Source organism: Genypterus blacodes, unplaced genomic scaffold (genome assembly GCF_046128005.1).
Source record: "Genypterus blacodes isolate CSIRO-AG114 ecotype Tasmania unplaced genomic scaffold, CSIRO-AGI_Gbla_v1 ptg000067l_1, whole genome shotgun sequence".
NCBI classification, from domain to species: domain Eukaryota; kingdom Metazoa; phylum Chordata; class Actinopteri; order Ophidiiformes; family Ophidiidae; genus Genypterus; species Genypterus blacodes.
In genome coordinates, this window is record NW_027466879.1 from 12,640,280 (window position 1) to 12,668,115 (window position 27,836).

Below are 27,836 nucleotides of genomic sequence, written 5' to 3' on the forward strand. Positions count from 1 at the left end.
AGCGCATTGGAGCTCAGTCTGCTCCTATTCTCCACGGACAGCCTCCAGTGTGGATATCGTTCGCTTTTCTTGCCTTTTTTCTTGGATTACATTCATCTGATGGTTTTTATTTCCAACCCGATGCATAGAAATGGGTAAACTGCACTCCAAACATGGTAAGTTTGTTACTCCTCGCGAGCAATTACAGATGGAGTAGTTGTAGCGTCTGAGCGTCTGATACTTTGGGAGTAACATTGTATCCTCTCTCTTCCCAAAGCTGCTATTTGTAAACCAAGGGAGAGTCCAGAAGGTAAGCGCACTGATTTATCACCGCACATGTTTCAGTACAGTTTGTGTGTTTTTGTTTTTAACTATTTACACTCGGACTCTGTGAAAAGATGGGACTTGCTGTTGTGGAGTCGGAGTGGGGGGGTTGAGGCGAGTTGTAAATGAGGGGCTGCTTCTTTGTTTCCAGGCGACAGTTTTGTAGTTAATGCCTGTTTGGCGAGGAAAGGCATCGACGACTGGCTGGTTAAGCAGAAGTATTACCGTCCCGAGCAGCAGGACTGTCACCACCGGAGCAGCTGCGGGCTTACTGCAAGGGTGAGTACAGCGCGAACCGCGGCCAGCCAAGCAGGCAGGCAGGCAGGCAGGCAAGCAAGCAAGCAAGCAGCGTGTCGGCGCGCGCTGTCACGACGCTCTCTCTGCTCACATCCCGTTTATTGTTCACGCGCGGCACGAGCCCACCGCCACTATATAAATAAGGGACGCGATTTAGAGTTTAGTCCCTCTGTCCACTCTGAGAAGCAAGCACGTAACTACACACACTGGTTCTCTACTCTCATTTCTCTCATCTGTTGCCATGACTAACTTTCCCCAAAGTTAGTACGCTAACACTTTTCGCTGTTGGGGTGAGAGGTTGTAAGTTCAATTCATTATCATTGTTTTTGTCAATGGATGGAGTAATCTGCATCTTTGCCTCTTTTCTGCTGTGAACTAAAATCCATTTCATATCAACACAATGAATTCTCCTGCAATGATGATGGTGACCCTCAGTGGAGGATGGTTTTTGCATATTTGCATCTGTCTCAAGACACGTGTGTGTTGGTGTTCATGCCTGTGTATGTGTGCGTCATTTATATGCGTGCATAGGAATGTATAGATGTATGTGTTAATTTGGTATTTTTGACATTTGTTCTGATTTATTCTCAATATTCAAATTATTCTTTATCACCAGTCAGGGAACCACACTCTTACAATGACTGGATACATTCTATTCTATTCTGTACTATTCTATTCTCAAACCATCTTTCAACACTCCAACATTGTTCCATTTGCTCATGCTGGCAAACATTTCAGTATCTACCTATTTTCGCAGATCTAAGGGTTTCTTTGGTAACAATAGATCGGTCCCCAAGAGTGAAATACATTCAAATACATATACATAGTAAAGGCTGCGAAGAAGAGTGTTGGGTCGTGCTTGTGTTGTCTTTTGGCATTGCTGTAAACACTGTTGTTGTTGTCAAGTAGGGAAATCCTTTGGAATTGCTTCAGAGGAGTCTTAAGCCTCTTTGGTTAGTGATGCCATCCTCAAAGGCAACATGTTTGAGGAATTGGAGCCCATCAAAACAAATCCACCAGGAAGCTCAGTTCCTCCACCCACGACCAAGACACTTTGAAGAGCATTAGAGCACATTCTGCAATATGCAGTATAAGCAACTTTACTTCACACACAGGCCTGAATTTTATTTATGCCTGTTATTGCTCAACGTGTTATCAACAGTCAGGCTTATTTTCCTTTCTCTTGCCCTCTCATTTGCTTTTTTTGTGATCACAGAGCTCTTGCCTTTATGACATGCAGTCATTCTTGTGTAAGGCTCATGTCAATGCCTTCCATTTAAACTGATTATCTTGGAAGTGAGTCACAACTTCACATGCCAGGTTGGTTTCTCGGAAAAAGCAAGCCTTTGGTATGGGGAATCAAAGGCATGCTGGTGTGGAGTAAGCACGCAAATTGAAGAGCCATTATCAGTCCAAGGTAGCTGAAATATCTCTTGATCAGAGCCCAGGTAAGGGCTAAAGTCCACCATTGTGTTGTCTCTAGCTGCAAGGTGCTTTTCCTTGCATGAATGGAGCTTTAGTGTGTCATGTGGTGGGTCAGCGATGAAAACAATTCCCATTTAACCTATCGTAACAATTTGGAGAAGTGGGTACCCACATTTCACATTGTACATCTAGTGCTGTGGTCAAGGGCAATGGCAGGAAAATTAACTCTTTGATGGTAGGGGTAAAAACCCCGGCAGACAATGGGAGAGCTTGCAAACTGAACATAACATGGAGCAGGGTGGGCATGAGATTTGGACACAGGTCATTCTGGCCAAGGTTCACGGGGCATCATGAGAAAGAAGTGATATGTTTGTTTCCTGGAATATGTCAGTGCTTAAGAGAATACATCCCATTTACAAGGTTGTTTATGTCTTCAGTAAAACCTCTTAGCTTTGGTTCCTTGATGTCTTTAAAACCACTTTGTGTTGGATGTTTCTGAACAAACCGGAGTTAGTTTTTAATATTAGAAGCACTTATTTGTGATTTCAACATATTTGCCAGTTTTTTCAGTAATTTTCAAGATAAAGATATTGGCCTCTGAAAGGAAACACTGTGTGGTATTAAAAAATCTTAATGCGGATTGAAAAGTCATTCAAAAGTCAGTGGCAAAAAAAGAAAAAAACAGAGGCAAACCCCTTTGTGGAGAGAATGCAAGTGGACTCTGCTGGCTTAATGGCTGTCTGAATTGTATAGAATACCTGGTGAGACAGTTATTTATAACCATAGTTCTCTTAGCCCCCCTCCCGGCTGAAAAAGTGTCCAGGAGAATGTGGGTCGGGTGTCAACAGTAGGAAGTCCACCCTTGGAATTCTTTTGATCTCATCTTTTCCAAGCCATCTTCCCCCCCTAAGAACAATGTCTGTGTTATAAAGCGTATTGTTTTTGTGGAGCTGGTCACATTGGCCATTTGTCTTCATTAAAGACACAAACATGCACTTGAAAGCTTAATGACATCTCCATGCTGAGTCCGTATCTATTCATCAGCTCTGTAGTCGGGGATGCAGCTTTGTTCGAGAGAGGAAGACGGTCAGTTTGTGTCCACTGAGGCAAAGAATCAGATCAAAATCCCATTAAGGCACTAAATTGATTGTACACACCATGATGTGATTGTATTTGCATGTAAACCAACTCTGAATCTCCTCACCTGCCACATATTCCACAGAGAGCTGAATTGCATTAAATAAGTCTGAATGGATTTTACTCACATTTTCATCTTAATCACATTACAGTCGAATAATTGGCGCACTGAGTGCACGTAAATGTAGTGTGTGAGTGGTGTGGGCAGGTGGATCTGCGGTTCTCAGTATGTGAGCATGTGAGCCTTGGCACGCTTTTTCCTGTGTAACAGCACGGTGTCTACACCTACCCTATAAATGTGATATGTCATGTGCACCCTGTAGAGTTATGTCGGCAAAGATATTGATACCGTTGAAGGCTTTCTCAATTCGTGACGTGGAAGTTCCTCTCGGGTATTTTCTTATGGCTTTTCCCATCGGCTCTCGGGGCCACCACTGGCTAGGACGCAGCGTTTTCAGACTTAAGCGCTATGGATTTCTTCTTAATCAGGTTCTCAGCTATGTTTGTGGAGGATCAAGAGTAACCTCAGAATGTTTTATATTGATGTTTAGTATTCAGTTTCTTCATAGAAAAGTTCCCCCATCCCCTCCCCTCCCCCTCCCCTGGTTCTAGCCCCTTCTCCTCCCTTCTCCCCTTCTAGTCTCCATCTGTTTCTTGCGTTTACCCAGTGGCCCTGTGTTAGTTGTGGCTGATGAAATGAGACTGCATTTGAAGTGGGCCATGCAGGGAGGTGTTTGTAGTGACACTGATGGCTCCTCCTCCGCTGTGAAGCCTCTACTCTGTTCAGTAAAAGGAGCCCCTCCACCTCCCGTTTCCCAAAGGTCTACTCTCACTATTCCAAAGTTTATGTTTTTTTCAAGCGCGTTCCCCCGTCGACTTGTATAAATTCTTAGACAAAAAGCTGAGGTACATCTGACGACAGAATGCTCAACTCAGACGCACATCACAGCGGAACTTCTGCCCCCAACCTTTCTGATTCACGGTTTGCTGCCAGCTCTTAAAATATATATTTTTTTACAAAGTACAATGATTTTTTTGGAGCAGGCCTAAAGCTTTTAAACACATTCCCTCAGCCTCCGAGTCTGATAAAAGACATGGCAGGTTTTTGCGCCCCCTTTCCTTTCTGCCTCTACCGTTGTGCTTTTTCTCTCCTTGTTTCCACAAAGCAAAGGCCCTTGTCTAGAAGCTGAAAGCACCTTTCAAATGCAGACTCCTCTTCCTCTCTTCTCTCCTTTCTGTCTTCCCCCTGTGCATTCTCTTTTCCCATCGGCTGGCCTCTTGTGCGTGCTGCATGACGTATGCCCCTCTCCCACTGGGCTCTACCCCTTCTGTGCTCCCAAGGGACGGAGGGCCCTGTTGTTGCCGTTTGAAGAGGCTGGGAGAAAAGTTTTGGAGACACACTCAATAGAAAAGAAAAGCCTTTGCCTTAGGGGTGGAGGGGGAGCACCTGGCCATAGAGGAGCACTGTGGACTGTTTTTCCCATGAGAAGATGGGGAGGAAATCTCGGGCTGACATCAACATAGCTCGGGGACTGGGAGGTTCGAGGAGGTGCAGGTGGTTTCATTGTCTCAGCCAGCATCGTATGTCACATAGATTACATAGTTCCTCCGATGTGACAAAGCAGAGCGGATAACTCTCAGGTGTTATGAATGGGACCTCTTAAAAACTTGGCAGTGTAGATTAAGGGAGAGTTGTAATGGCCTGCAGACATTTTGGCTTTTCCTGTTTTTAACTTTCTCTTCAATATGATCACATCACTTTCTGTATATGTAGTCTATTTCACCCTTTGCTGATTTTCATTACAAACATAACATTAATTATGGATACTGAAATAACAAGCTTAGGATTTAGTGGCTAGAAGTGTATAAAACACTTAAGGTTATGTAACACGCGTACTGGCAAGGTTTCCGTTGAAGTAATTGCCCCTTTTTGTAGCTGTCATTCTGAAACAATGTACATATTGTACAGCTGTACGGAAATAGTGCTCACGTATGTCTAAATGTGTTCATGCTCTGCTCATGCATGGGTGTGTAAGGGTGCAGCATGTCTGGAATCAGCTGCCCGTATGCACTTCAGAGATCAAAGGCGTTTGTGGGAATGCGCTCGGAATCTCTGAGGATTAGCAGCTGAGATTTGCGCTTTGTTTCCCCAAATGTATGTTCAGTGTGGACCAATGGCATTGATTGTTCCTAAGTGTCTCCTTCCCGTGTCATGATTGCATTTAGGCTGAAGTGTTTGTTCTACAATTAATTGTTGCAAAATAGCAGTGGTTGGTTTAAGACAATACCACTTCCAGTCTGCGCTGATGACAAAGATGATGCAGATCTTTTGTTTAATAGATAGATTGTGACATTTGTAACTGATATGCTCTTTCCCACTGGATGAAATTGTATCCGTGGTGGTCGGCCTGTGGAAAATGAAAAACAGCATTGACTTCAATTCTATGCAGTGAAGTAATTTTTTCCAAAACACGACTGCACCTTAGTTCTGTAGGCTAACGACACTCAGATCAATTACCTGACAGTTGTTGGAAACCTGTAAATAAAATACTCTTTATCCAGTTTTCACTTGCAGTTGATACAGGTTAGCGATTGATTATGTGTGGGGAGGTTAGGGGAACACTCTGGGACTGTGGTGGCACTGAGCTCCTCCGAGCTCGCTCTGGGAGCTCAGTACCCAGCTTAATCACTCACTTAAAAGGCTTTGCTGAAGTGGGTGTTTAAGTGTTTAAACCCTGAATAATTCTCTCTTGTTTGTTTATCAGGTTCCCTTGTGGGTTGCGTTCTGGCCTGTGCAGTAAGTGCTGAATAATTTGACTGAGTGCTCCAAGTGGCTCTCAAATAGGATCTGCTCAACATCTGAATAAAACTGCTATCACGCTCTGAGAATGCACACAAACGTGTGCATGCATACTCGACACACAACAACTGAGAAACACAAGTACATGCGCTATCCATTCATTTAACCTTAGATGTGAATCTGTTATCACTGCCAACAAACACAGAGTTCCTGCATGGATCCCCCCATATGTGTTTGTTTTTCTTTGTCCATCAGTGATGGACCCCACAGCTTCCATAAGGCCTGCTGTTATATTTATCCTCCCTGTGTTTGAGAGCTTTGGTGACCAGGGCCCTTAGGCCACCTGAGGTAGAGGGAACGAAGGAAAGGGATTTATGTAAACAGAGCTGGGAGAGCATTGTGCCTCCCACAGACAGAGGTTTTAGGGCTCTTCAGCTCTTCCCATGGCGCCAGGCCTGGATTGTCTGTAAGGGGATGTTTTTGGTAGAAGGAAACCTAAACAGAAGAGCGGCCCTGCTGAAAGGGAGACCGTACTCCCCTGGTGTGTTTATGCTCTACAGGTGCCACAGCGCTAAGAGGACCTCACCCTGTAGCCTTTCAGGGAAGCAGGCCAACCTCGTTCTCACCCAAGGGTCATTTGACCCATACAGCAGCATTGCAGAGTGGTTCACCAGTCCTGTAGCTAATCACCAACTTCCTGTTGTTTGAGTATGTTTTCTTACACACTATTGTGTAAGTGGTCACGTATTCTTTATAAGCTGACGATGAAATATTCTAAAGATTTACATTGTTTTGTGGATATCCAAGTGTTACGCGTTTAACAATATCTATAAAAAAATGGAAAAGAGAAGATGTTGATTGTCTTGTTCTTTATCTTTGACAGCAGCCATGTTTCCATTCCAGTTTAGTGCAAAACATGAGGTGAAATTCAAGTTTGAATACAAGCGGACACGTTACATTATGTTTCACTGAAAAACCTCACAGCAGATGAGCAGAATGGAATTTGGTGGAGAATAAATCCAGTCGATGTATTTTTTTTCGTGTTTCCATTAAATTGGTTGATGTGAATAAGGCTTGCTTTTCTCATCCCACAATATTAAGATCAGAGGCCAAAGTGGAGCAGGTTTTCCACAATCTAGTAGCTCCGGGAAGTAATAATAATTATATCCTCAAATCCTCAAGCCCGTTGCTGCACAACGGCATATGTACCTTTGCTTGAATGTGTTCCATTTGGAATGTTCTTTTTTCTGTGTGCATATTGGTCAGTGTGTGTCAGGGAGCACGGGTAGTGAGTATCCCTCTCAACTGCAAGTTCATTATGGTGAGCAATGACACAAGCCACTAATTCCAGCCAGCTATGAATAGAAACGTGCGTCTGGCACCAGTGCACTTGTATATAGTAGTTGAAGTGTCTATTTCTGCTGCCATGTTTACTTGCTAAGATTAAACATTGTCTGTAATTACAGAGATTTTAGGTCCACAGTTACAATAAAAGGTCATATGTGAGGGATGTTTAGTCAAATGGCAGGATGTCTGCGCCAAAACATGCTGATGTGTGTAAGTATATGCACAGGTGAACGAGTGTGACTATGAGCAGAAATGAAGAGCAGCCACCTTCTCCCCTTATTATTATTGAATTATATTATCCCACTCTTCTTTCCTTTCACCTCTCTCTTCAATTTCACCATGTGTTTTGTGGGCTATGAAGAACTCCATCCAGGAGACTCCTGACAATTTCCAGATTTGGTTTTGTTTTGAATTCCTGTTTTAACATGTCCTGGTTGGATTAGATGATAAAAATCTCATTATAGAATGGAATGTATTATGAGATTTTAACGTGATATATCCTCTATAAAATGATATTTCTTTCTAAAAACTCAAACCGCCAACATTTTTAGGTGATATAATGCTTTATGTGGTTTGTTTTAGTCTGGATATGTTATATGAGTGAAAGTGTTAAAGGTCTCGTCATGGACATGAAAACTTTCAGCAGTGCTTCTTCTCATTGCTCTGTGGTGAAAGGCTGAAGTGCCTGTCACTTTCTGGCTGCCCTCAGGGTAGACTTTCTGACTTAAACCGTGTTCCTCCCACACTTTGCAACACTTGAGACTGGCGTCTGCAGCCACCTAGATCTCTAAAGGACTGTCTCTACTCAAAGAATGCTTTAACTAATTGCTAAGACCCTCCAGACACAGTGTGACACACTCAGAGTTAAATGGAACACAGACACTTATGCATGGAAGAAGGCATGTTGCCTTGGGAGTCTCAGTATATTATCTGTGCTATTTTTATAATAATGATTGACAAGTGCATGCACAGCAATTGCGTATTATGTCAGACAGACACCTCCTGTGCTGTTTGATAAAGTAAGTGAAGGCCAGAACGCTTGTAAACTGATATACACAACATTCTAGTCATGAAGTATACAAATGAAATTAAAATAGTTGGAGTAGGCATTGGAAAAATACAAAACAAAGAAGCCTGTTATTATAATTAATTCTGAGTATGCTTAAGTGCTATTGCAACATAGCCCAATGATTCTCTTCTTGATAATAGGTGGGTCATGTAATAGAGCAAATGCCTAACCCTTTGTGTCCCACCTCAGTAAACTGCTGTCCAACAAATCCCAAATGGAATTGGCACAAATTGGGATTGACATTCATGACCTTGAAGTCTGATATTTACCTGTGGGATGTTTTTAGTACGAGCAAGCAGCTCTGTGGCCACTGACAATTCAGACCACCTTGCAGCAAAATTTTGGGATTTGTGCTCATTCAACTCAGTTGCCTGCATACTGACTTGGAATGCATCGGTTGGCTTAATACAACAACTGACAGCCAACAGATGGTTTGTAGTTTAACTCTCCCCATTACTCTCCACGATGTATCATTAGTAGTATCAGTATCACTTACTGTATGTTAATATTGATCAAATTGAGGATTAAGTTTGATTCACCAAAATGTTTGTGTTGGGATTCATGCAACAGAAAGAAACAAAGAATACTTGTATTGTCTCTGAAGTCTGAGAAATTGTAATCTAACTCTTAACAAATGATGTAAACATTAGAACGTTAACATCTGTTAATCTGAGGTTCAGTCCTTCTCTCATTGTAAATGAATTCAGTCTCACAATTGGTTTCTCCAAATTGCTCGAGGCTTGAACACGCTGTTCGACTCTTGATCTCGCCACCTTGTATACCCCCACACTCATCCTCTCTACTCTGATATGGCTTTGATAAACAGTCAGATAAATGTTAATTGCTCTGGTTACACATTTTTCAAAGCTAATAAAAGCGTGTACCTTGGGTAACAGGTATGATTTAGTGCCTGAGGGGCTGGCTGAGTTGTAAAAGCTTATCTTTGCAGGTGTAAAAGTTTTGTAAATGGGTTATTAAAGTGTTGGCCAACTTCACACATGAAGCAGAAAAAAGGCAGAGGAGGAGTGAGATTACTTCAAATCAGCATGTTTCTGAAGCAAAGAGATGAGGGCTGTTAATCTCTGCTAATATTCCACTGGAGCCTTTCAGGAGGCAGCCTTTGATGTGGGTGAGGTAATGTGACCGGCAGTGTTTGCAATGTTAATCTGACTTGGAGAAATGACTGGTGGCTGTGCACTATCGCTCCACAAAAGGAAGGCATCTAATCACAGCGCCTGTACTGTTCAAAACAAGTGTGTTTGAGGCCACCACGTGCACTTACAAACCTTTGTGTGTACACACCCACACCACACAGACGCGTGTCTCACCAGCTTTGTATTTTGTTGGCGTGTTTGTGGTTGTGTGTATGTGCATGACCTGCCCAGTGAACTGGAGTTAAGAGGGTAAGCCCTCTGGCATGTGCGTTCTCCTTAAACCCTTCCAGCCTCAGTGTTGCTGACCGTGCACGCTTTAACCATAGGGTAGCTTTCCCTCCAACCTGCCTGCTGATGGATCCCAAATCTGTGGATATCATTTCCTTCCTGGGGTGCAGGAAGAGAAGAGGGCGTGCTGTGACTGAGGGGTGTCAGGCACGGGGCCACAAAGTCTGCTCCCCTTTACCGCATCCCACAGCAGTCTGTGGAGAAGGTGTCTGTCTCAGATGCTCCCTCTGAAACCTCAAGTTTGACATTGGGCCTCTTTACCGTGTCAAGTTAAGGTCTGACTTGTTCGGTTATTTACATAAACTTTGTGGCTTGTTGTCCAGTCAGCTTTAGTATTATTCTTTCTATATTTAGTGTTGGGAAAGTAAAGCGGACAGAATGTTTTAAACACGGCACATATGTTTGACACATATATCTTTTTGATGGGTGTTTTAGCAGCTTAATGGTCTCCTGAGTGATCTTTTTTAGTGTGTAGTGGCTTTAATATTTATACCAAGTATGTCCTCTTATTTTCCACGTGCAGGCCTCAACATCAAACGATTTACAGTCTGACCTCTGGATTCAGTTTCTTATCAACGGTTTAAAACTGCGTTGTAAATCACAGCAGATATGGCTTCCTATAGCACCGATTATCTTAATTTTATGCTTTGGTCCTGGCCTCTTGCTAACATTAAGAGGACCGAAGCACTGGATCCTCATAAGAAACACCTCATTGCATTGTCTGGTGAGTGTGATAGCTCCTAATAATGTTTTATGTTGAATAGGAATACAAAGACTTGCATTAATTCGATGACGCTTGTCAGTCTGTATGAAAACTGGCCGCATCGCTACGCTATATGATTATCTGAGATCTTAATTTCGCGTGTGAAAGCTGATCCTCTTTGAAGCTGCGCTCTTGAGTGCTTTTCTCCACTGCCCCACATCAACACCTTCTATCTTGGCTCCATCTCGAGGCATCGTGTTTTACCACTATGCGTTGCTTTGAATGGGGGGCTGTTAAATGTTAGTGGATGGTGAAGAACATTCCATTGTAAGGAACTGGAAAAGACAGCAGCACCCATGTTTTCATGAGGGTGACTGGTGGCTTGGTTCGCTTTGCTTTTCTTTCCAGCTGCACCGCACACTTACCACATCTTGGTAACTCCTGAGATATTCCTGGATAGGCACCGCTCCAGATTCCTGAGTTGTGCTGCTCCTTTGAAACAGCCTCCTGTGTATCTCCGTTTACTCTCCTGGAGGGTGGAGGGGGGGATGGGTATTTCCTCTCTTGAAGTAACACTACACCTATAAGCTAATTTGCCAGTCTAAAGCTAATAAGACGTTTTTTGTTGTTTTACTTTGTGCTTTTAGACACTCCTTGTGTCTGCACGTGGAGTTTTGAAATTCCCCATTCTAGGTGCCTGTTTCCTCCCTTATTAATTCATAAACTAAGCTTTGTAGCCGCTATCCATGTTGCAGAATGTGTCGAGATAACTTCACGCACAAAGAGCTGTAGGCAACTTAAAATCTTTACAGTTGATCTTGACACACCTGGTACAAGGAAAGAACACGTTGCATGTCCAGCACCTTTTTTTGGTTCGTATTATATTGCCTGTTATCTATACTAAACAGTACATATCAATCTGTGCAGCTGCCTCAAGTGAGCGTGATCACTTCTCCTCTTGCTCACCTTCTGCAATGCTCTATTTTAACTTCTTTAAGTGTTGGGTGGCTTTTATGAAAGTGTCAGCGACCTCAGTCACCTCTTGCTAAAACGGTTCAGGGGAAGCAGACATGGACACGGAGCAGCACAGGCACTAGTCACCATTCCTCCACATTTTCCCTTGTCACTCTCACTCCAACTCTCGTCCTCTTGGCTAAATTGCCCTTCATGTGTGTTTCGCTTTATGTCAGCGGCACTGCTCTGAACGTCACCGACCTGAAGGTGTGTTCCAGCATGGGGTGGGGTACGGAACAGGAGGCATCCAGCCGCAGCCCTAATGAGATTTTTCCTGGGTTTTGATGGAGTGCCAACAACGCTGCCAGTACACCAGAGGTCTGCATCCACTGAGCCCTGGCGCACGATCAGGGGGAGCTGTCGTCTGCTGCATAAATTGTCAGCCTGTGTGGCATGTCGTGGAGGCAGACAGCATAGAGACCGAGAGGCCTTGTGGGATTTTCCCACAATCACATACAAGTACATATTACTTGCACTTTAATGTGCCCTTTTCCTTTCAATCTCAGACACACAATAAAAAAATCTGGCCCCAGTGGTTTTGTGGTTCCCTGTCTACTCTGCCAGGGTAAATGCGATGCTTTCTGGACGACTTTATTGGGCCCTGAGCTGTACTTGCACCTTTATAGAACACCCACACAGGTGTAGAGACCTGCTCTAATCAGTCTAACTGAAAACACTGACCTGTATTCAATGCAGGTTGAGTCATTGCTCCACTTTGCTGAACAGGCATTTAGGGACATTGTGTTATTGACATTGATTTCAAAAGATTTAACTAGAAATATCTCTAAAAAACACACGAGCAAGAGAGACTTTGTAACAATGCAGCAAAACTAAGACTTGTACACAACTTAGATTTTTTTGCTTGTTCTATGCAATTTAACTGTGTGTCTATACTTAAACACACACTGACTATATTTACATTAACTCAGTACTGTGTGGGTCTGTGCTGTGCCCAAAGCAAAGAATGTGATTAACACTTTAGCCCCGAAGGAAGAAATATTACTTTCACACTGTCTGCATATTTCTTGTTCTACTGAGCACATCCTGGCAGCATCTCCCGGGCTTTCTCCACACAGGCTCGCTTGCTTTCATCCTTTCTTAGTTGTTTAAAGCGATCATATTTATTGTAGGCCCATCAGTGCTTAAGCTTATGTGGGGAAGCCATATAGTACATGGATGGACTTTGGATTTTGCCATTCTCCTCTTTGGTACTAGAAAATGAGTAATTGCCTTTTCTGTAAGTAAATGCTTTGTAATTTGTATGGAGCTATAGTTGTGGGGTCTCTGTGAAGAATAGTTACTGGAGATTAACCCGTGACAGTGTTGAAGGGGTCACACATGGGCTGAATGTATATTACACCGGCCTGGATCATACATGCATCTCCTGTAATGAAAGGAGCGTGAGAGGAGTGGAGGTTCGATCCTTCTTTGGAAATAAAGATATCCTAATTAATGTTTGTTCAGTAAATATGAATCATTTTTAATATGGATGTGTCTTTGGTATATCCCAATCCTTGTTCTTAATGTGAAGTATTTATGGTTTTGTTTTGTTACGTAGGATCAGTTGCCAAACCAAACAGACCTTCAGCCCTGTGAGTAATGTGGATGGGATGTAGTAATGGGGCAGACACTGTGTTCTGTGTATAGTTAGCAATAAATCACTTTCTCTGAAGGGGCTTGAACAACTTTAAAACACACAGGAGCCACACAAGTCTGTGCCTTGAAGACCTTGAAGAAGCTTTGAAGGACCCAGTTGCTGTTAAAAGCAAAATCCTTTTTATTCTGGTTTCCACATAACATTAAACATCATGTCTGGAAGATGTTTAGCTGGTCTGCAGCGCTGCTGAATGATGTGTGCTTATGACACTGTCAAATCCCGGCCAAGTGACACCTCGTGTATCAAACAGTTTGGAACAAAAGCCATTAACATGAGCAGGGACAAAATGTCCAAACAACTGGACACACTGTACAATGTATCAAAGTTCTGCTTGTGCTGTTGCACAAATATGGTAATGGTGCGGAATCACTACTGTCTCTGTGGACAGTTAAAATGTCATCATTTCTGTGGTTGTGCTTTGATGTGGCCATTGGGCTCTGGGAGGTCAGCAGGCCTATGCTTGTTGCTCACTTTGGCCTAAAAGGTTCTCCCACAGTGGCCTCTGACTCTTGGCTCCCTAGCAAAGCCCTTCATTGTCAGACAAAATGGGTCAAGATTGATGGCTCTTTTGTGGTCCCCTTTTTTATCAATAGATTATTATGGTCATTGTGTACAAGAATACTAATGGGGCATAACTCTCTTGGATAGCTACTGCCAGTCAGTACTGAATATTGCTCCAAAATGTAATATGCAACATAAGCAATATCAGAAACTAAGATTATCATGGCTGATCAGGAGATTTGTAGTAAGCCATGGTATGGCTGTGTTAACAGCTTGATAAACCCTCTTTAGCTGCGTAGTTACAGTTAAGAACTTGTAAATCTTATAAATCTATACAGCCACTTGTTAAGGCGCCGCCACAGTTCCATTAACTTTGAGGCACCGACCTTGGAGTCTGCAGTCTGTTGTTTTAACCTTTCTAATGTTTCACCAGACACTTGGGGACAGCGTCTCACTGACTACAACCATGAAACCACTTTGACAGGATTTATTGTGATGGCTGTATGTGCTTCTGTAGTCAAAACAGCTAGAAATTATAAAGATCTGTAGTATTGGTACATACCCCCCCCCCCCCCCCTCCATTTTTAAGGGATGTTAAGAGTTTGGAAAAACACTATTCAATACACACACAGAGCCAGGCCATCCTACTAGTTGCAGAGGTCGTCCCATAGTCGATAAGGTCACAGCTTTGATCCTTCTTCAATCGGTGTCACCATTGACCAACATGTCTCTGATGAAAGCAAGCCCTGGAAGCCCCCCCCCCCCTACCTGTTTGACATAACAATAGCAGCTAAATGTCTGAAATGTAAAAGAGCAGTCCCCTGACACTGCTGTCAAATGATCTGCAAAGAAAGAGTGGCAAAAGGTTTCAGTGTGTCATTTGAGTAAATGGTGAGGTTGTGGGGATTAAGCTCTTTTTCATGGGTCTGAATAGATCAGTGCTGGAGTTGGGTCCAGCTTGAAGTGTTGCTGCCACTACAACCTTACTTTTCTGGATACCAACAGACCCTTGGAACTGCATAAAGACCACTGCCTTATTGTTCCTCTGCAGCCCGGAAAAAGACTGACTGAACTTAGAACTTAAAGGCAAAGACAGATTTAAAACCTTAACGTTTTGCAGACACTGGTGGTGCGAAACGAGCACAGCGTGTTTAGACCCTTCAGCACGAGGTGCTCCATAGTAGATTTGATTACATAGATGTGGATGGATAAAGGATGGACTGTGTCAGACTGTACGGACAGTTTGAATCAGGAGGATTTCCTGCCAATCTGGATGCATTCCTATATCTGATATCAATGACTGTGTCAAGGGTAAAACAAAACAAAAAAAAGATTTGTGTCAGTGTCTCATTTATTATGTATGAAGCACATCAAGACTTTATCTGATCTCATTACAACTTTGAGGGCTCATTCTGCGTTTGTGTGGAGGAACTGTCATCAGGGTAATGGTGTATGTGTGTGTGTGTTTCGAAATAAAGCATGTATTTTCTTTCCTTATCATTAACCAGAACAAATCCCAGAGCCACAGTATGCTAATAATATGGCGACCATCCATCATTACAGACAACAGCCAATTAACACATTCCTCTTCTCCCTTTTCTCATGTTCTTGGCTAACCTCGAATAATTTTGCTTCATTCATCAGAAAACAGACATGCACTCAAGATGCAGAATGTGCGTGCATTGCAAATGTCAATGTGCACTCATGTGACTCTGTATGTAAATCATTGCGTTTTCCGGTGCCTGTACTCTTACATTAGTGCTTTTCAGGACAAGTTGAAGGTGCAAGACATTAATAATCTCCGAAGGAAACCTGCGTGTTTCTCCCAGCAGCACTCACAGCATTAGTTATGTGGTCAGAACTTGGTATTACAATAGCACTCAATCAAATACAAACACATATGACCAGATTCAACTTCAGGTGTCTGTACATACACCTACATAAAACCACACAAGCAACACATTGGATTGACTGACTACCTCACGAGAAGAGGCGACTGTACCGCATTTCAGCCGGTGCACTTCCCCTCATACAGCAATTAATGAGTAATGAGTAAATCATGGAACGATGGAATCCCAGTACGTCCATCCATCTCTGCATCGCTAACGCTGCCTTTTTGCCTTAATTGCATTACACACTACATTTGCATGTAAATGTAGAGAGTCAGCCAGTCAGTCAGTCAGTCAGTCAGTTGTGTGGTTTAGTGCTTTCTCTTCAGAGGCCACCCACATAGCTGGAGCCTGGCTGGCACTAGTCTGAGGGTCACACCAGCTGACCCTCCACCTCTGAGGATTATAGAGAAAACCCCCCTCTCATGCTGTCTTATCTTCACCACTGTTACTCATAGACACATACTGCTCACACACACACACACACACATGCATTTGTGTACATACTGTGCCCACATGCTTCCAAAGGATTCTTTTGTACTTAAAAGCTTGCCATGAGAGCAGGGGTGCGGTCATTAAGTCTGTATATGTATGCGTGTGAGTGTCCACGGATGTACGCACGTTTGTGGGCCTATGAGTAATGGTTTTTCGGCCAGATGACTGTAAATGCCACATGGATACCTGAGCCAGGCTTTTTTCCACAGTAAAGCCTAAGGCTCACATGTCCCTCCAGTCACTGTGGTATGCAGTAACAGACAGAGCTGCTTTGGGGGGGCTTGCATGAAAATGTCCCAGGATAAAAGCCAGCCTCTGAACATATCGTTTGCCCTCAGTGATGATAACCCGCCACCAAAATAGCCCCACTACCAGCCATATTCCTCAGAATCCTCTGCAAGCCCGGCAGCAACTTCAATATTTCTTTCACTTACTCTCCGTTGTGACTGCCAGTCTTATGCTCAGCTTGCTTCCAGTCCTACAATTACCATCCTCTTGAAACTTTCCACTTCTGTTTAAGCTCAGTGCGCAGTTGTCAAACTTTGTTCATATATAGATATAAACGCTGTAATTTTGATCCAGGCACGTCACTTTGTATTGGAAAACTATGCTGTGGATCTGTGCTGTCAACTCAAACGTTTTTTGTTTTTGTGTGATAAAAATACTTCCTCTCTGTTTGGCTTGAAACACTGACACATTGTTCATGTCTCTTTCTCTTTCCAGGGCTCCATGAATGAAGCATGTGCCAAAGGGGTTGGTGATGAACACTACCGTTTAGAAGGTAGGCTCTGTTCTCTGTCACGTACCGTTTAACTTCTCACAGATATCATTTCCTGCCTCTGGTTGATGGCGCTTATCAGTTAAATTAGCCGTTCAGCATTCTAGATGAAAACGTGCACGCTGTTGGGTCAAAGCGCTGCAGTAAATACAAACTGGCCCACCAGAGACATGCTGGCACTGCAAGTCGTTGCTCATCTCATCCCCCCCTGCTCCGCACCCTTTCTCTAAGCCCCAACAATGTGCTGATGTGGTCCCCCTACCTTCCCTCCCTCTGCTCCACGTCCCCTCTCTTTCATCCGCCCTTCGCTCTGCATAGTGCCTCCTTCTCACGTGTTTTTCCCGGTGTTGTGTGATCCTGGATTATGGGCTCTTTGAGGGAAAAAGTCTACCCCTACCATTAAAACAGGACTGATCGTGAGAGGTTGTCTTTAGTTGTATCACTGCGAATTCCCTAATTTCAGTTCTGCGAGTTCTACAAAAGAGAGAAAATGGATTGTGCGTAGATAAATGAAATTCGAAACTGTTAAGTCAATTATCCTTGTCGGTCTAAGCGGTTTGGTTCAATTGTCTTACCGCGTTGAAATCCTGTTGATAAAGAGTGTTGGTGGTTGCAGTGGCAGTGTGTTATGTGGTGACTTAACACACTGCCACTGCAACCACCAACACTCTTTATCCAGCTATATTCTAAAAGATGTAGTTCATATTCAAAGTATTCACCAGCCTGTCATCCTGAAGTGTTGCTGCTGACACTCAACAACAAAAAGGTACCATAACAATATCACAGAAGGATCTAGGAGCGTCTGTGCAAATCTCCATGAGGGTGAGTGGAGACGGGGATGAAAGAACCTAAACATTACTGGTGGAGATTTCATAGTTTCTCAATCATCAGTGACCATATGTTGATCATATATTTTTGTAAGATGGACATGCAGGAAACAGTTATAGCGGGATTTACTCTTCATTGGTATTTCTACCTTCCCACAACAGGCTAACTTTAACTATTCATACAGAAAAGGGGCTGCATACGTTTACAATACAGTACGTACAGTGTCCAAGCTCAAATGAGTGCTAGGAGTGTGTGGCAGTTTTCCTTACTTGCCTTTACTTGTGTGTACGCTTGTGTAAGGGTGTACATACATGTGTGTCACGGGGGGAAGTTGGAAAGTTGGAACAGTCGCTGAGTGTGCCAACAGTGACTGCCCTCGCGGTGCCCCTGAGGTGCAGCCAATCCCCTGGCAGCAGCTTCCCTCATAAAAAGAAGGCTTATGTCTGTGATAGGGGGGTTCTGAGGGGGAGATAGCAGATTACTGTTACTCCTCCCGGCATTTCATTAGCTCCAAGATAAGAATCTCACCACCATATTGAGCCTGCCATGGAACAGATTTGCCCTTGCACACAATGTTTCCTTTGAGCACCTCAGATGATCAAACAGCAAGAACCCAAATGCTGCTGCTTTCCAAAAAGTTAGTAAATGCTCCCTGGGATGATGCCTTTCATTTTTGGCATTTTCCCCCTACCCAGGGATGGGGCAGGTCTGCTTTGATCTGCTTTGGATCAGGAGGAAAGAAATTGGGCTGTTGTGTCTGCCCTGTTGGCGAGCACAACAAACAGTGTTTCAGATTTGACTTGGCTTAATTAATTAGTGATTCTGTTTTACAGCCGGTCTGATCCTCTTCCAAAGGGTTTGAGAATGGAACTTCAAAGTGTGACGCAAAAGGGGAGAGGAATGGGGGCTGGGCGACGAGGGAGGGTGTTGTCTGTTTGTGTGTGCGGGTACATGTGTGTGTGTGTGTATGGGCGGGGACGGCAGGACTGCATTTGGGGGGTGGGCTCATGCACCAGCAAAGCTAAATGATCAGATATCGAGGAGAAAGACATCACAGGACTGTAACATGCCTGCAATTGTAACCTATGAGGGCCATGCAGAAAAACCTGTATTCATCCTTTCATATCAAAGTCAAGCAGTGTGAAAACACGGTGACACATTCACACCAAATGGAAAACCCTGATGAATCCTGTTTGGGTATTTGGAGAAGTACAGAGAAACATTCATGAACTTCTGGGCAGCTCAGCAGCATCCAATATGGTTCTGACTGTAAACGTGTAGGTACACATGATCACCACGGATTTGTACTGTATGTCTGAAAGGTAACACAGGGTGAATGTCATTCCATATGTTGATAAGCACTGCTGCAGTGGGCCTTGGACTCTGCCCCCTATAGACCGTTTGATGTTCATGTGTTGCTCCCATTGCAGTATCCACGTTTGAACGCCGCTAATATTCAATCGTGTTTGAATCACGGAACGTTATTCACTTTCATGTTTGACACCCAGCTCCCCCACTGGAACAAACACACTAGTTAAAAGTTTGAAATAATGATGGCAGCCCATTTGAGAATAAGCTTTGTTGTGCTTCGAACTTTTTGCCTTTTGGATCGGGTTGACAGTTTGGATTTGCATCAGTGATTTCTCAAATGTCACAGTACAGAAATGTAATACCTGAGATGAAACACCACAAAATACACACTCTCTCTGTAGCGGTAACACACAGATTTGTTTCATTCATTTGTTTTCCTCAAATTCCTCCATGTTTCGGACGACTGAGCCAAACTACTTCTTCTGTGGATTATGTCACAAAGGCAGGACATCAGCAAAATGTTCATTTAGATTGCAAATTGCAAAGCTAACTTGTGATTCTACTCATTATTCTGCTACTTCGCTTAATAAAAACACATCAGCGCTGTGTTCAGTAGTCATACATTACTAATAAATATGAATGAATACACCCACAGAGAAAACTATGAGGAATTTTGCTGTGGCATCCGTTTTGCTTTTATTTCCAACCAACATCCCTTGAGTGTGTGACACATCTTAATTGCGACTGCCAGACTTGGAAGTAGGAGCTTACAAAGAACACTTGAAGGCAACATATCCTGAGGTTATGACTGCACCCAGCATTTCCATCCTCAGGCTCCCTCTTTTATCTTTGTGTGTGTGTGTGTGTGTATCTGTGTGTGCGTGTGTGTGTGTGCAGTGGCTTTACCCCCGGAGAAGACAGACAGCTGCTGTGTGGAGGAGAAGATGCAGGAGAGGGACAGCCAGTCCCCCGCAGGGCCACAGAAACAGCTCCAGTTTGAAGTGAGCGTCAACATCGACCAGGACGTTTATTACTTCCCCTCAGGATGAAACTAGGCCAATGGCAACACACATACACATGCAGACACACACATACAGTATGTTATTGATAGTTCCATGCTGTGCTATTTCAGGAGTTGGAGTGTGCCGTGTCTGTGGAGGAGGATAACAGGCAGGAGTGGACCTTCACCTTGTATGACTTTGATAACAATGGCAAAGTCACCAGAGAGGTAAGCATCCTTTTAGTTGACCAATAACTCCTGTTCCGCATCACACCAGGCCAATGTTTATATCATAAAAATACAATATCCTTCTGTTTAAAGGCTACAAACAGTGGCAGTGGATTTTATTTGCACAAAAATTAAACTTCTATATTTCTTTCAATATTGAATCCATTGAAAGCATAACATTCTTTTCGCTACTTTCGCCAGCTGTGAAATAAAATCATCAACTTGCATTTGAACCTTTTCACGCTGTGGAAGTTAGCGTAACGTTCCTCAATCTCACTCTGAGAAACCATATTTAATCCAGGCTTGTGTGGTTCCTCTCCGACAAGGTGCCTAGTACTGGTATAGATCTGAGGGAACATCCAGAAAGACCTGCATTTTCTGAGAACAACTTGAAACGGCACAAAGAGAGCGGAGCTGTCCTCTGTGTGGTTGGCTGTGCAGATTTTTGGCTCTGCCTGCGGCTGTGCGGCTCATGAGGCGGCAGGCGGCAACTTGGAGGGGGAACGAAACGCTTTCTTCTCCAACTTTTTTTTTTCTACCCCTTCACGAGAATAAAAAAAGAGAGAGAGAAGGAAACCAAAAATGACAGGAAACTTTTATTTCATTATTTTTTTTTTTTACATTATGTCTGTGTGCGAAAGCAGTATGTGGAACCAGTCCCTGAAGGATTCATAATAGTCTTTTATGTTATGTGTTGGAAAAGTGTAGTGGTGAGCAAAAATAATACTATTCAGAGTTTTGTTTGCACAGGCTAAATCCTGAACAGTTCATGTAGAGCTCATGTGCTTATTTTGCTTTCTGAGGGAAAACACTCGCAACATATTCACACATCACGCAATAAGTTATTATTATTATTATTTACTATGTCTCTGTTAAGATAATGGCGAGGTCATGTTACTTGTACAATTCTGTACTTGGTGGTCAAGGGATGAAATGTGAGATGAGCTCAGGAAAAGCTTCGATCTTTGGTGGTGACGCTCTGTATTCTTCTCTTCCTGCAGGATATCACCAGTTTGCTCCACACCATCTATGAAGTAGTCGACGCCTCCGTCAACCACTCGCCCAGCAGCAGCAAGACACTACGGGTCAAGCTCTCAGTGGCTCCCGACTCCAGCCAGCGGTGGAGGAGCTGTACGCAGGGGGCAGCAGGTAGTCACGGAGGGTTGTGGTTGGATGAGGAGTCAAATCACCCAGAGATATGTGTGTGAGACTGCGTGTGTGTTTGTGTGAGACTGCGTGTGTGTGTGTGTGTGTGTGTGTTTCATGCAGAAAGGTGGCTGCTTCAGGCCTGTCACAGCTTTGTACCTCTTCGCCTCTGTTGTAGCTCTATCTCTCTCACTCAATGGGGTTCATTTTTAATGATGGGGGGAGAGCCAAGAGAGGACCCCCCCCCCCCCCACACACACACACACACACACACACACACACACACACACACACACACACCTTCAAATACTCCTAACCTTAAGAGATTTAGTCCTTTTGATAACCAAAGCAATTTTCTCTTCTCCAAATTTCCCTGTTCCTTCCATCTTCTCCGCCCTTTGCCCCTCCACCCTCCGCTCAGAGCTGTCGGGAAAATATAGCTACATTCAACTTAACTTTTCTTAGTGACGATTCGGTAAACAAGTAGTCAGGGAAAATATAGATTCCTGTGTGTTCACGTCCTGTTGTTGCTGGCTATAAATATCCTTCATGAGATTCAAACAGAGCGAGCTTTGAAAGTACTGCTTGGTTGCCTTCATGCTAATTTCAATCCGTATCAGATCTCGCGCCCTTAATAAACCGTTTGTGATGTCTGCGCGCTTTTTTCATTTCACTCCGTGCTTTATAGATTCGCGGAGTTGAAAATAGAATAAACAAAGTGTTGTTGTCTTTCCTCTTCTATAGATCTTCAAAGTAATTTCCCCAAAACAAAGGTTGCTTTCTTCTGAGGCTTGTGTGACTGTAACGCCTGTTTGTGTCTGTGTCTGTGTGTGTGTGTTTGTGTGTGTGGCTGCTCTTTGATAATGCCCTCCTGTTTTTCCCTCGCACACAGACATGTCCCACTCCAAGGAGAAAAATGACAAGTGCATAGAAGACCACAAGACTGCAGAAAAGAAGAGCAGAGCACTCCTTAGGTATGCCCACATCCATCCTACATTTAAGTGTCTGTTGTTAAAGCCAATGATGTGTCACAATCCTTGCTACGTACAGCTGAAAGATTTTCATTGAGAAAGGATTGTGGTAATCGTATGAGTCACAAGGGTCACACACATTTGTGCTTAGGAGCTTAGGACCCTGTGCAGGGATCTACTGCTTGGTTTGGCTCACCCGTACGTGCCTCATGCACACTTGGCAGAGAGGTTACCTCATTCCCGCCCCGTTCACGTAATGTTTTGAGACTTAAACCTGGTCCCAGCTCCGGCCCTGTAAAGAGTCCTCAGCTCTGTCATCCGGAGGACTTGATTTACTTTTTCAAACCACTATTATACGGAACCGCGCTGAGAACTGCTCACTAATGAAAGGTGCCGCTTGTGTCCGCAGGCGCCACCACAGTGACCACCACACCCAGCCGGGCTGCCAGCGCCACTGTGTGGATGAGAACCTGGAACGCAGGAACCACTATTTGGACCTGGCAGGGATTGAGAACTACACGTCCCGCTTTGGAGCTGGTGAGTGGAGCGTGGCCAGGGGTGTAGCGGGGAGGGGGGGCTTTGAAGCTGCATCCAGGGGCCCTCATTACTGTGGCACCTGCTTGAAACCAGTAGGTTGATCTACCAGCCCACTGCAGCGCTCGCCAGTATAAACATCTGGGCTCAGGCAAACACAATACATCAAGTGTTCGAGGCTGAAATCCATCAACAGCAGGGCCTGTTGTGAAGTGAGAAATTTGGTCTAATAAGCTGCACCCTTGATCTGACAGCCAGTGATGACATGTGATTATTTAAATGTTGGAAAAGTGCAGTGCTTACAGGGATGTACTCTCTGTCACATTGTGTCAGGGTTATCTGCATAAAGAGGGAACCTGACGTGACGCTGGCAACACAATCATATAACATTTGAGTGAAGCTTTATTCCTCACATTTTGGCAGTAATTTGCACCCAATTGATATTTTCAGGATGTTTACTCCCCTGCTATTGTTCTACATTTGAGAGTCCTCAAAAATCATTATTCACATCAGTGTTATTGTGTTTGTCTGTATCTTCTAAATGCTTGACCCTGACCCTCTCAGTTAAACATGAATCGTTTTCTGTCTCTATCACAGCCGCCACAGCAGAGCCAACGAAGGCCGAGCCTCAGACCCGGCCATCCAACCAGACTCGTTCTCGTTCCCACGAGCCAGAAAATGGCCACTCCTATCCCCACCACCGCCGCCTTCACACTTTGGTGGATGCTGTTGCTCCAGACAGCCTCTGTCCCGCCCGGCCGCGTGGCCAAGACTCAGGGAAACATGCCCTCCGCTCTCCTAAGACCCACAACCGCATACCTCCCACACAGATCAGTGGCAGGGTGATGAGGAGCAGAGGGGCTCCTCCTCCCCCGGCCGTACCGACTCAGACTCCCCCTCACCAGTCCACGGCCCCCTACCGCAAGCACAAGCAACGGTCCAAGGAAAGCCAGGGCTACAGAGCGTTGGGCTCTCTGGCAGCTGCAGGGCCGGTGATGGAGAAGGAGCAGGTGAGGGACCTGCCCAGCGTGCTGCTCTACGAGGGGGGGCTGGCACAGATGGTGCAGCGGCATGAGCATCACCACCACCATGAACACCACCACCACTACCACCACTTTTACCAGTCTTGAACTCCTGGCACAGCTCAGTACTCCCGCCATTTCCCCCCCCCCAACCACCCACCGCCCCCCTCCCTGCCCTCCGAGGCCAGCAGACACGGACTGCAGCGGCTGTTTGTATTGGACAGAGGACACAGGGACGACAGAGGAGGATCATGGGAGGTGCAGATGAAGTGTAGATATGTTATTAACCAGTATTATGAAGAGGTGCTTCAGAAATATAGAAACCTTGGTAGGTAACAGGATCATGAATCAGGGCTACAGCATGGCCAGGAAGCACAGACGGATGGATTAAGGAAAGGAAGCCGCAGACAATACAAAAGTTCCTGTCGTCTGCTCCTGAATCCCACTAGCTGATGAACTTTGTGGCTCCAAACCAGCACAGCAAGCCCTGATTGAGACCACTAAGGCAAGAGGTGGGACTAGAGGCAGAAAGACTGTGATGTATAGATGAGAATATATGAAGGATTATGCTGTAGGTGATAGGAGAATAGGGAGCAGGGCAAAGTCAAGTGTGTGTGTGTGTGTGTGTGTGTGTGTGTGTGTGTGTGTGTGTGAGTGTGTGCGTGAGTCTTTGTGTGTGTGTGTGTGTGTGTGAATGTTTCAGCACGGGTGTCATTGAAAACCACTTGAAGCGCACTCGTGGGTATGTGAGTTTTTAAAGCAGGCTGTCAGGCAGGTTTTGAAGAAGAAAATGAAGATTCTGATTTAAGCACGCGTTACCCCTGAGGCAAACACAGGAAATAAAAATGTTGAAATGTTAAGGTAAAAGAACAGAAATCCTTAATTTGCTGCTACCTCCAGTTTTATCTGAATTGTTAATATAATGGTGACTTTAGCTAAAAAAAATTCAGTCTCAAATTGCTTAAAGTTTTTGAAGAAATCAAATCACACTTTGCAGTACTGAGTGTTGAAAAGTTCCTTTTAATAACTAACATTTACTGTACATAAGGTATATATTATTATCCTTTTTTTTATAAGCTTTATTGATAATGTGATATCTTTGTATTCCCAATTTCAAGCTTTTGTTTGTGACGTCACACTTTTCAAGACCACTAGGAGCCTCATTTTGACTACAACATGTACAACAGTACAGTATACAGTATGTTCTCACACACTCATTCACTGTCTCAGCTGATATTTGACCACTGCACGTTTGTTGAGATCAACTTCAGGTACACTTGGCTGTAATTTAACTCTTATGTAGTGTTACGTGGGTATTTATTAAACATTAATATCTTCATCCTTTTCATTGGCATAGATTTTTTAATTAGTCTATTAAGCAAAAAGACTTGAGCTTTAAAACTCCCCACATATTTAAAGTGCCAGTCCATATATCCCAGTGTTACAATGCCTGTGCTTTGTGCAGACACTCTAACACTGTGTAAGACATATACAAGCGCTTGTAAAGCTCTGAACTTTTGTGAACTTGTGTGAAGAGATCAGCCCTGTCATTTGAATGTCTAATGCCCGCATCCAAACAACATTAGATAGTGTTTGAGATTGAAACCAAATGAAGAGTCCTGGACTTTAGGCAGAAGCTGGTGAATGTGTTTGTCAGCATGGATCACTTTTCTTTAGAGCACACCTAGAAGGTTCCCCCACAGAATGACTTTGTGTTTCCACTGAGCAGGCGTCTTGGTAAGAGGCATGCAGGCTGTTGTTTGGTAGAGGATGAGACACTTCCTCTGACTTTCTGGCTGCTTTTTCTAGCGACTAGCCGCTCTGTTGTCCAGCCCTTGGCCTGGCCGGAGTCACATGATCGCCCCCTCTGTTTCCTTGGCATCTTCCTGTCCCTCAGCTGTCAGCAGGTCTTTCACCGTGCCGCCATGTGTCCTCAGTGCTCAGCCAACAAGGCTCTGTTTGTGGCACGGTGGGGTGAGGGCTCTTTCAGCTGTCTCATTCCTCTGGTGCTGGATAACACTGGGCCCGGCTTGCAGGCTCCACTAGACCCATAACTCACTACTGCTGCCCTCCTGCCAGCACCACACAAACCTGTCTGCCCATGAAGCTGTACAGAGGACCCCAGTGGAAGGGAATATTTTAGGCAACCAGGGCTCAGGAAGTTTAAGTACTTCAAAGATTTGTATGCACATGAAACTCTCCTGCTTATCAATATAAGCAGTTAACAATCATGTTAACAAATCTTTTAAAATAAGGGGTTTTGCAATGGCCAGATGTAATTTGTCCCCACAATTCTCTACCCAGTAGGCATAAGATACAGATGTGGAAGACTTTTCTGTTGTCTTTTCAATCCGTTCCTGTGGCTCCTGTGGTTTTACAGAGGAAATCAAAATCTGTGAAAGTTACAAGTGCCAAAATGAAAGTTCCCAGAGTTTGTTGCTCACATTTTAGAAAACATACTGCCCTTCTTCACATTTACCGACACAGGGGACAGTCTGATACAACGGGTAACCAAGCCTGTCCATGTCCTTAAGATCAGTGAGGGTTTAGTGCCTTGTTTATGCGGAGAGGATGACAGTTATTAACACGGATTAGCATTCGGAGGCCTCTGGCCTCACAAGTGTTTCAGCTATCCCCTGTGTTAAGTTATGTTAGGCTGCCAGAAGTGTGGGTGTGTGTATGTTTTGGATGAGCAAGAATGCTGTGTGCCAGTCCTGTCCTCAGCCTGGCGGTGTCCTCCCACAGCTGCAGGCTGTCCATTAGGAAAGGCACCAGTCAGACGGGCCGTCTCATGGGACACGGTGGAACGGCGTCATTCCCCAGGGGGATCACAGCTGCACTCCATACCTCAGTTTCCTCACCTCACACTGCTTTTCTGGGACAACAAGTCCATTCTGCTGCCCCCCCACCAACAACTGTAACTCATTTGTCAGTCTTTTTACTCGCCCTCAGTGAGGATGTTCCAGTTTATGACTCCAGATATAAGCAGTGTGGACACGGTCCTCTGGTTGTTTTAAAAGACAACAGGCAGGTGAATGTTCATCCTGCAGGGTGGTCCAATTCGACACAGTGTGTGTGAGCATGTGTCTGTGTGTGTGTGGGCGTGTGTGTGTGTGTAAACTCGGTGAAGGAATCGGTGTTTCCAGATTTTGGTCTCCCATTTATTTTCCTTAAATATTCTGCTTTACATTCATTAAATGCATAAGCTCAAAGCAGAAAGCTGCTCAAAACAAACACATTCACGCATCAGTGGAGCAACTGAGTTTGATTTGCCTTGCTCAGGGGCAGCTCGGCAGTAGTTGTTTTGGGATTTAGTCTCCTCAGATTTTCCTGGAAGTGAAACTGTTCTCTTTTGAGTCTTTGTGTTCACAAAATGATTTTCCTCTAACATTTAGTCTACCACTGTCTCCACAATCCCTCCTTTGTTTCATCATCATTTCATGTGTCACCACATCAAATGTTAAGGATTTGCGCTGTCAAAACATGGCTGCGGTTGAGAAAAATCCGGGGAAATGTACACGCATTAATTTGCTAAACAATATATGAAATTGGCTTACGTTTCTAAAATAAACAAAATTCACTCATCTGCTATCCTTTTGTCCTGCCGGTTATGATGTAAGAGTGGGCGTAACATTTTATTTCAAATTGTGAATGTTTTCAATTCTTTCATGTAATATAATTCTCTCTAGATTCACTGTCTTCTTTCCTGTTATATAGGACTTTCAGTGTTCAGAGCCACTGCTCCATTTGAATATGTAATGTACCACTAAATTGCTTTGTAAGATCCATTTATCAACATTTCTAAATCTGATGTACATAGTGGACTGCACAAAGAATATACCAGTATCGTGTAGAAAGAATATAAGGCTTATTTATGATGACGTAATACACTTGCCTACTGTCAGCTGTGCCAGCCGAGAAGTTGTTCCTCCTCACTCA

At 44.1% G+C, this 27,836-nt stretch overlaps 1 protein-coding gene across 1 annotated transcript; it reads left to right on the top strand.

The window, feature by feature from the left end:
• nkd1 (NKD inhibitor of WNT signaling pathway 1) lies at positions 1-27,364 on the top strand. The gene is made up of 10 exons (XM_076156354.1): positions 1-155; positions 257-289; positions 455-582; positions 16,803-16,860; positions 19,894-19,997; positions 20,129-20,224; positions 21,226-21,373; positions 22,263-22,344; positions 22,751-22,878; positions 23,473-27,364. Exons 1-10 carry the CDS (start codon positions 131-133, stop codon positions 24,003-24,005), a joined length of 1,335 nt encoding a protein of 444 aa, XP_076012469.1. The 5' UTR covers positions 1-130; the 3' UTR covers positions 24,006-27,364.
• Positions 27,365-27,836: the final 472 nt, after the last annotated feature.

What these genes read in the sequence shown, in the direction of transcription:
- nkd1 (XM_076156354.1), top strand. Translation starts at nt 131, where the DNA reads ATGGGTAAACTGCACTCCAAACATG. An exon ending in ACCAAGGGAGAGTCCAGAAG is followed by an intron (nt 290 to 454) that starts GTAAGCGCACTG and finishes CTTTGTTTCCAG; the next exon opens with GCGACAGTTTTGTAGTTAAT. An exon ending in CACGTCCCGCTTTGGAGCTG is followed by an intron (nt 22,879 to 23,472) that starts GTGAGTGGAGCG and finishes TCTCTATCACAG; the next exon opens with CCGCCACAGCAGAGCCAACG.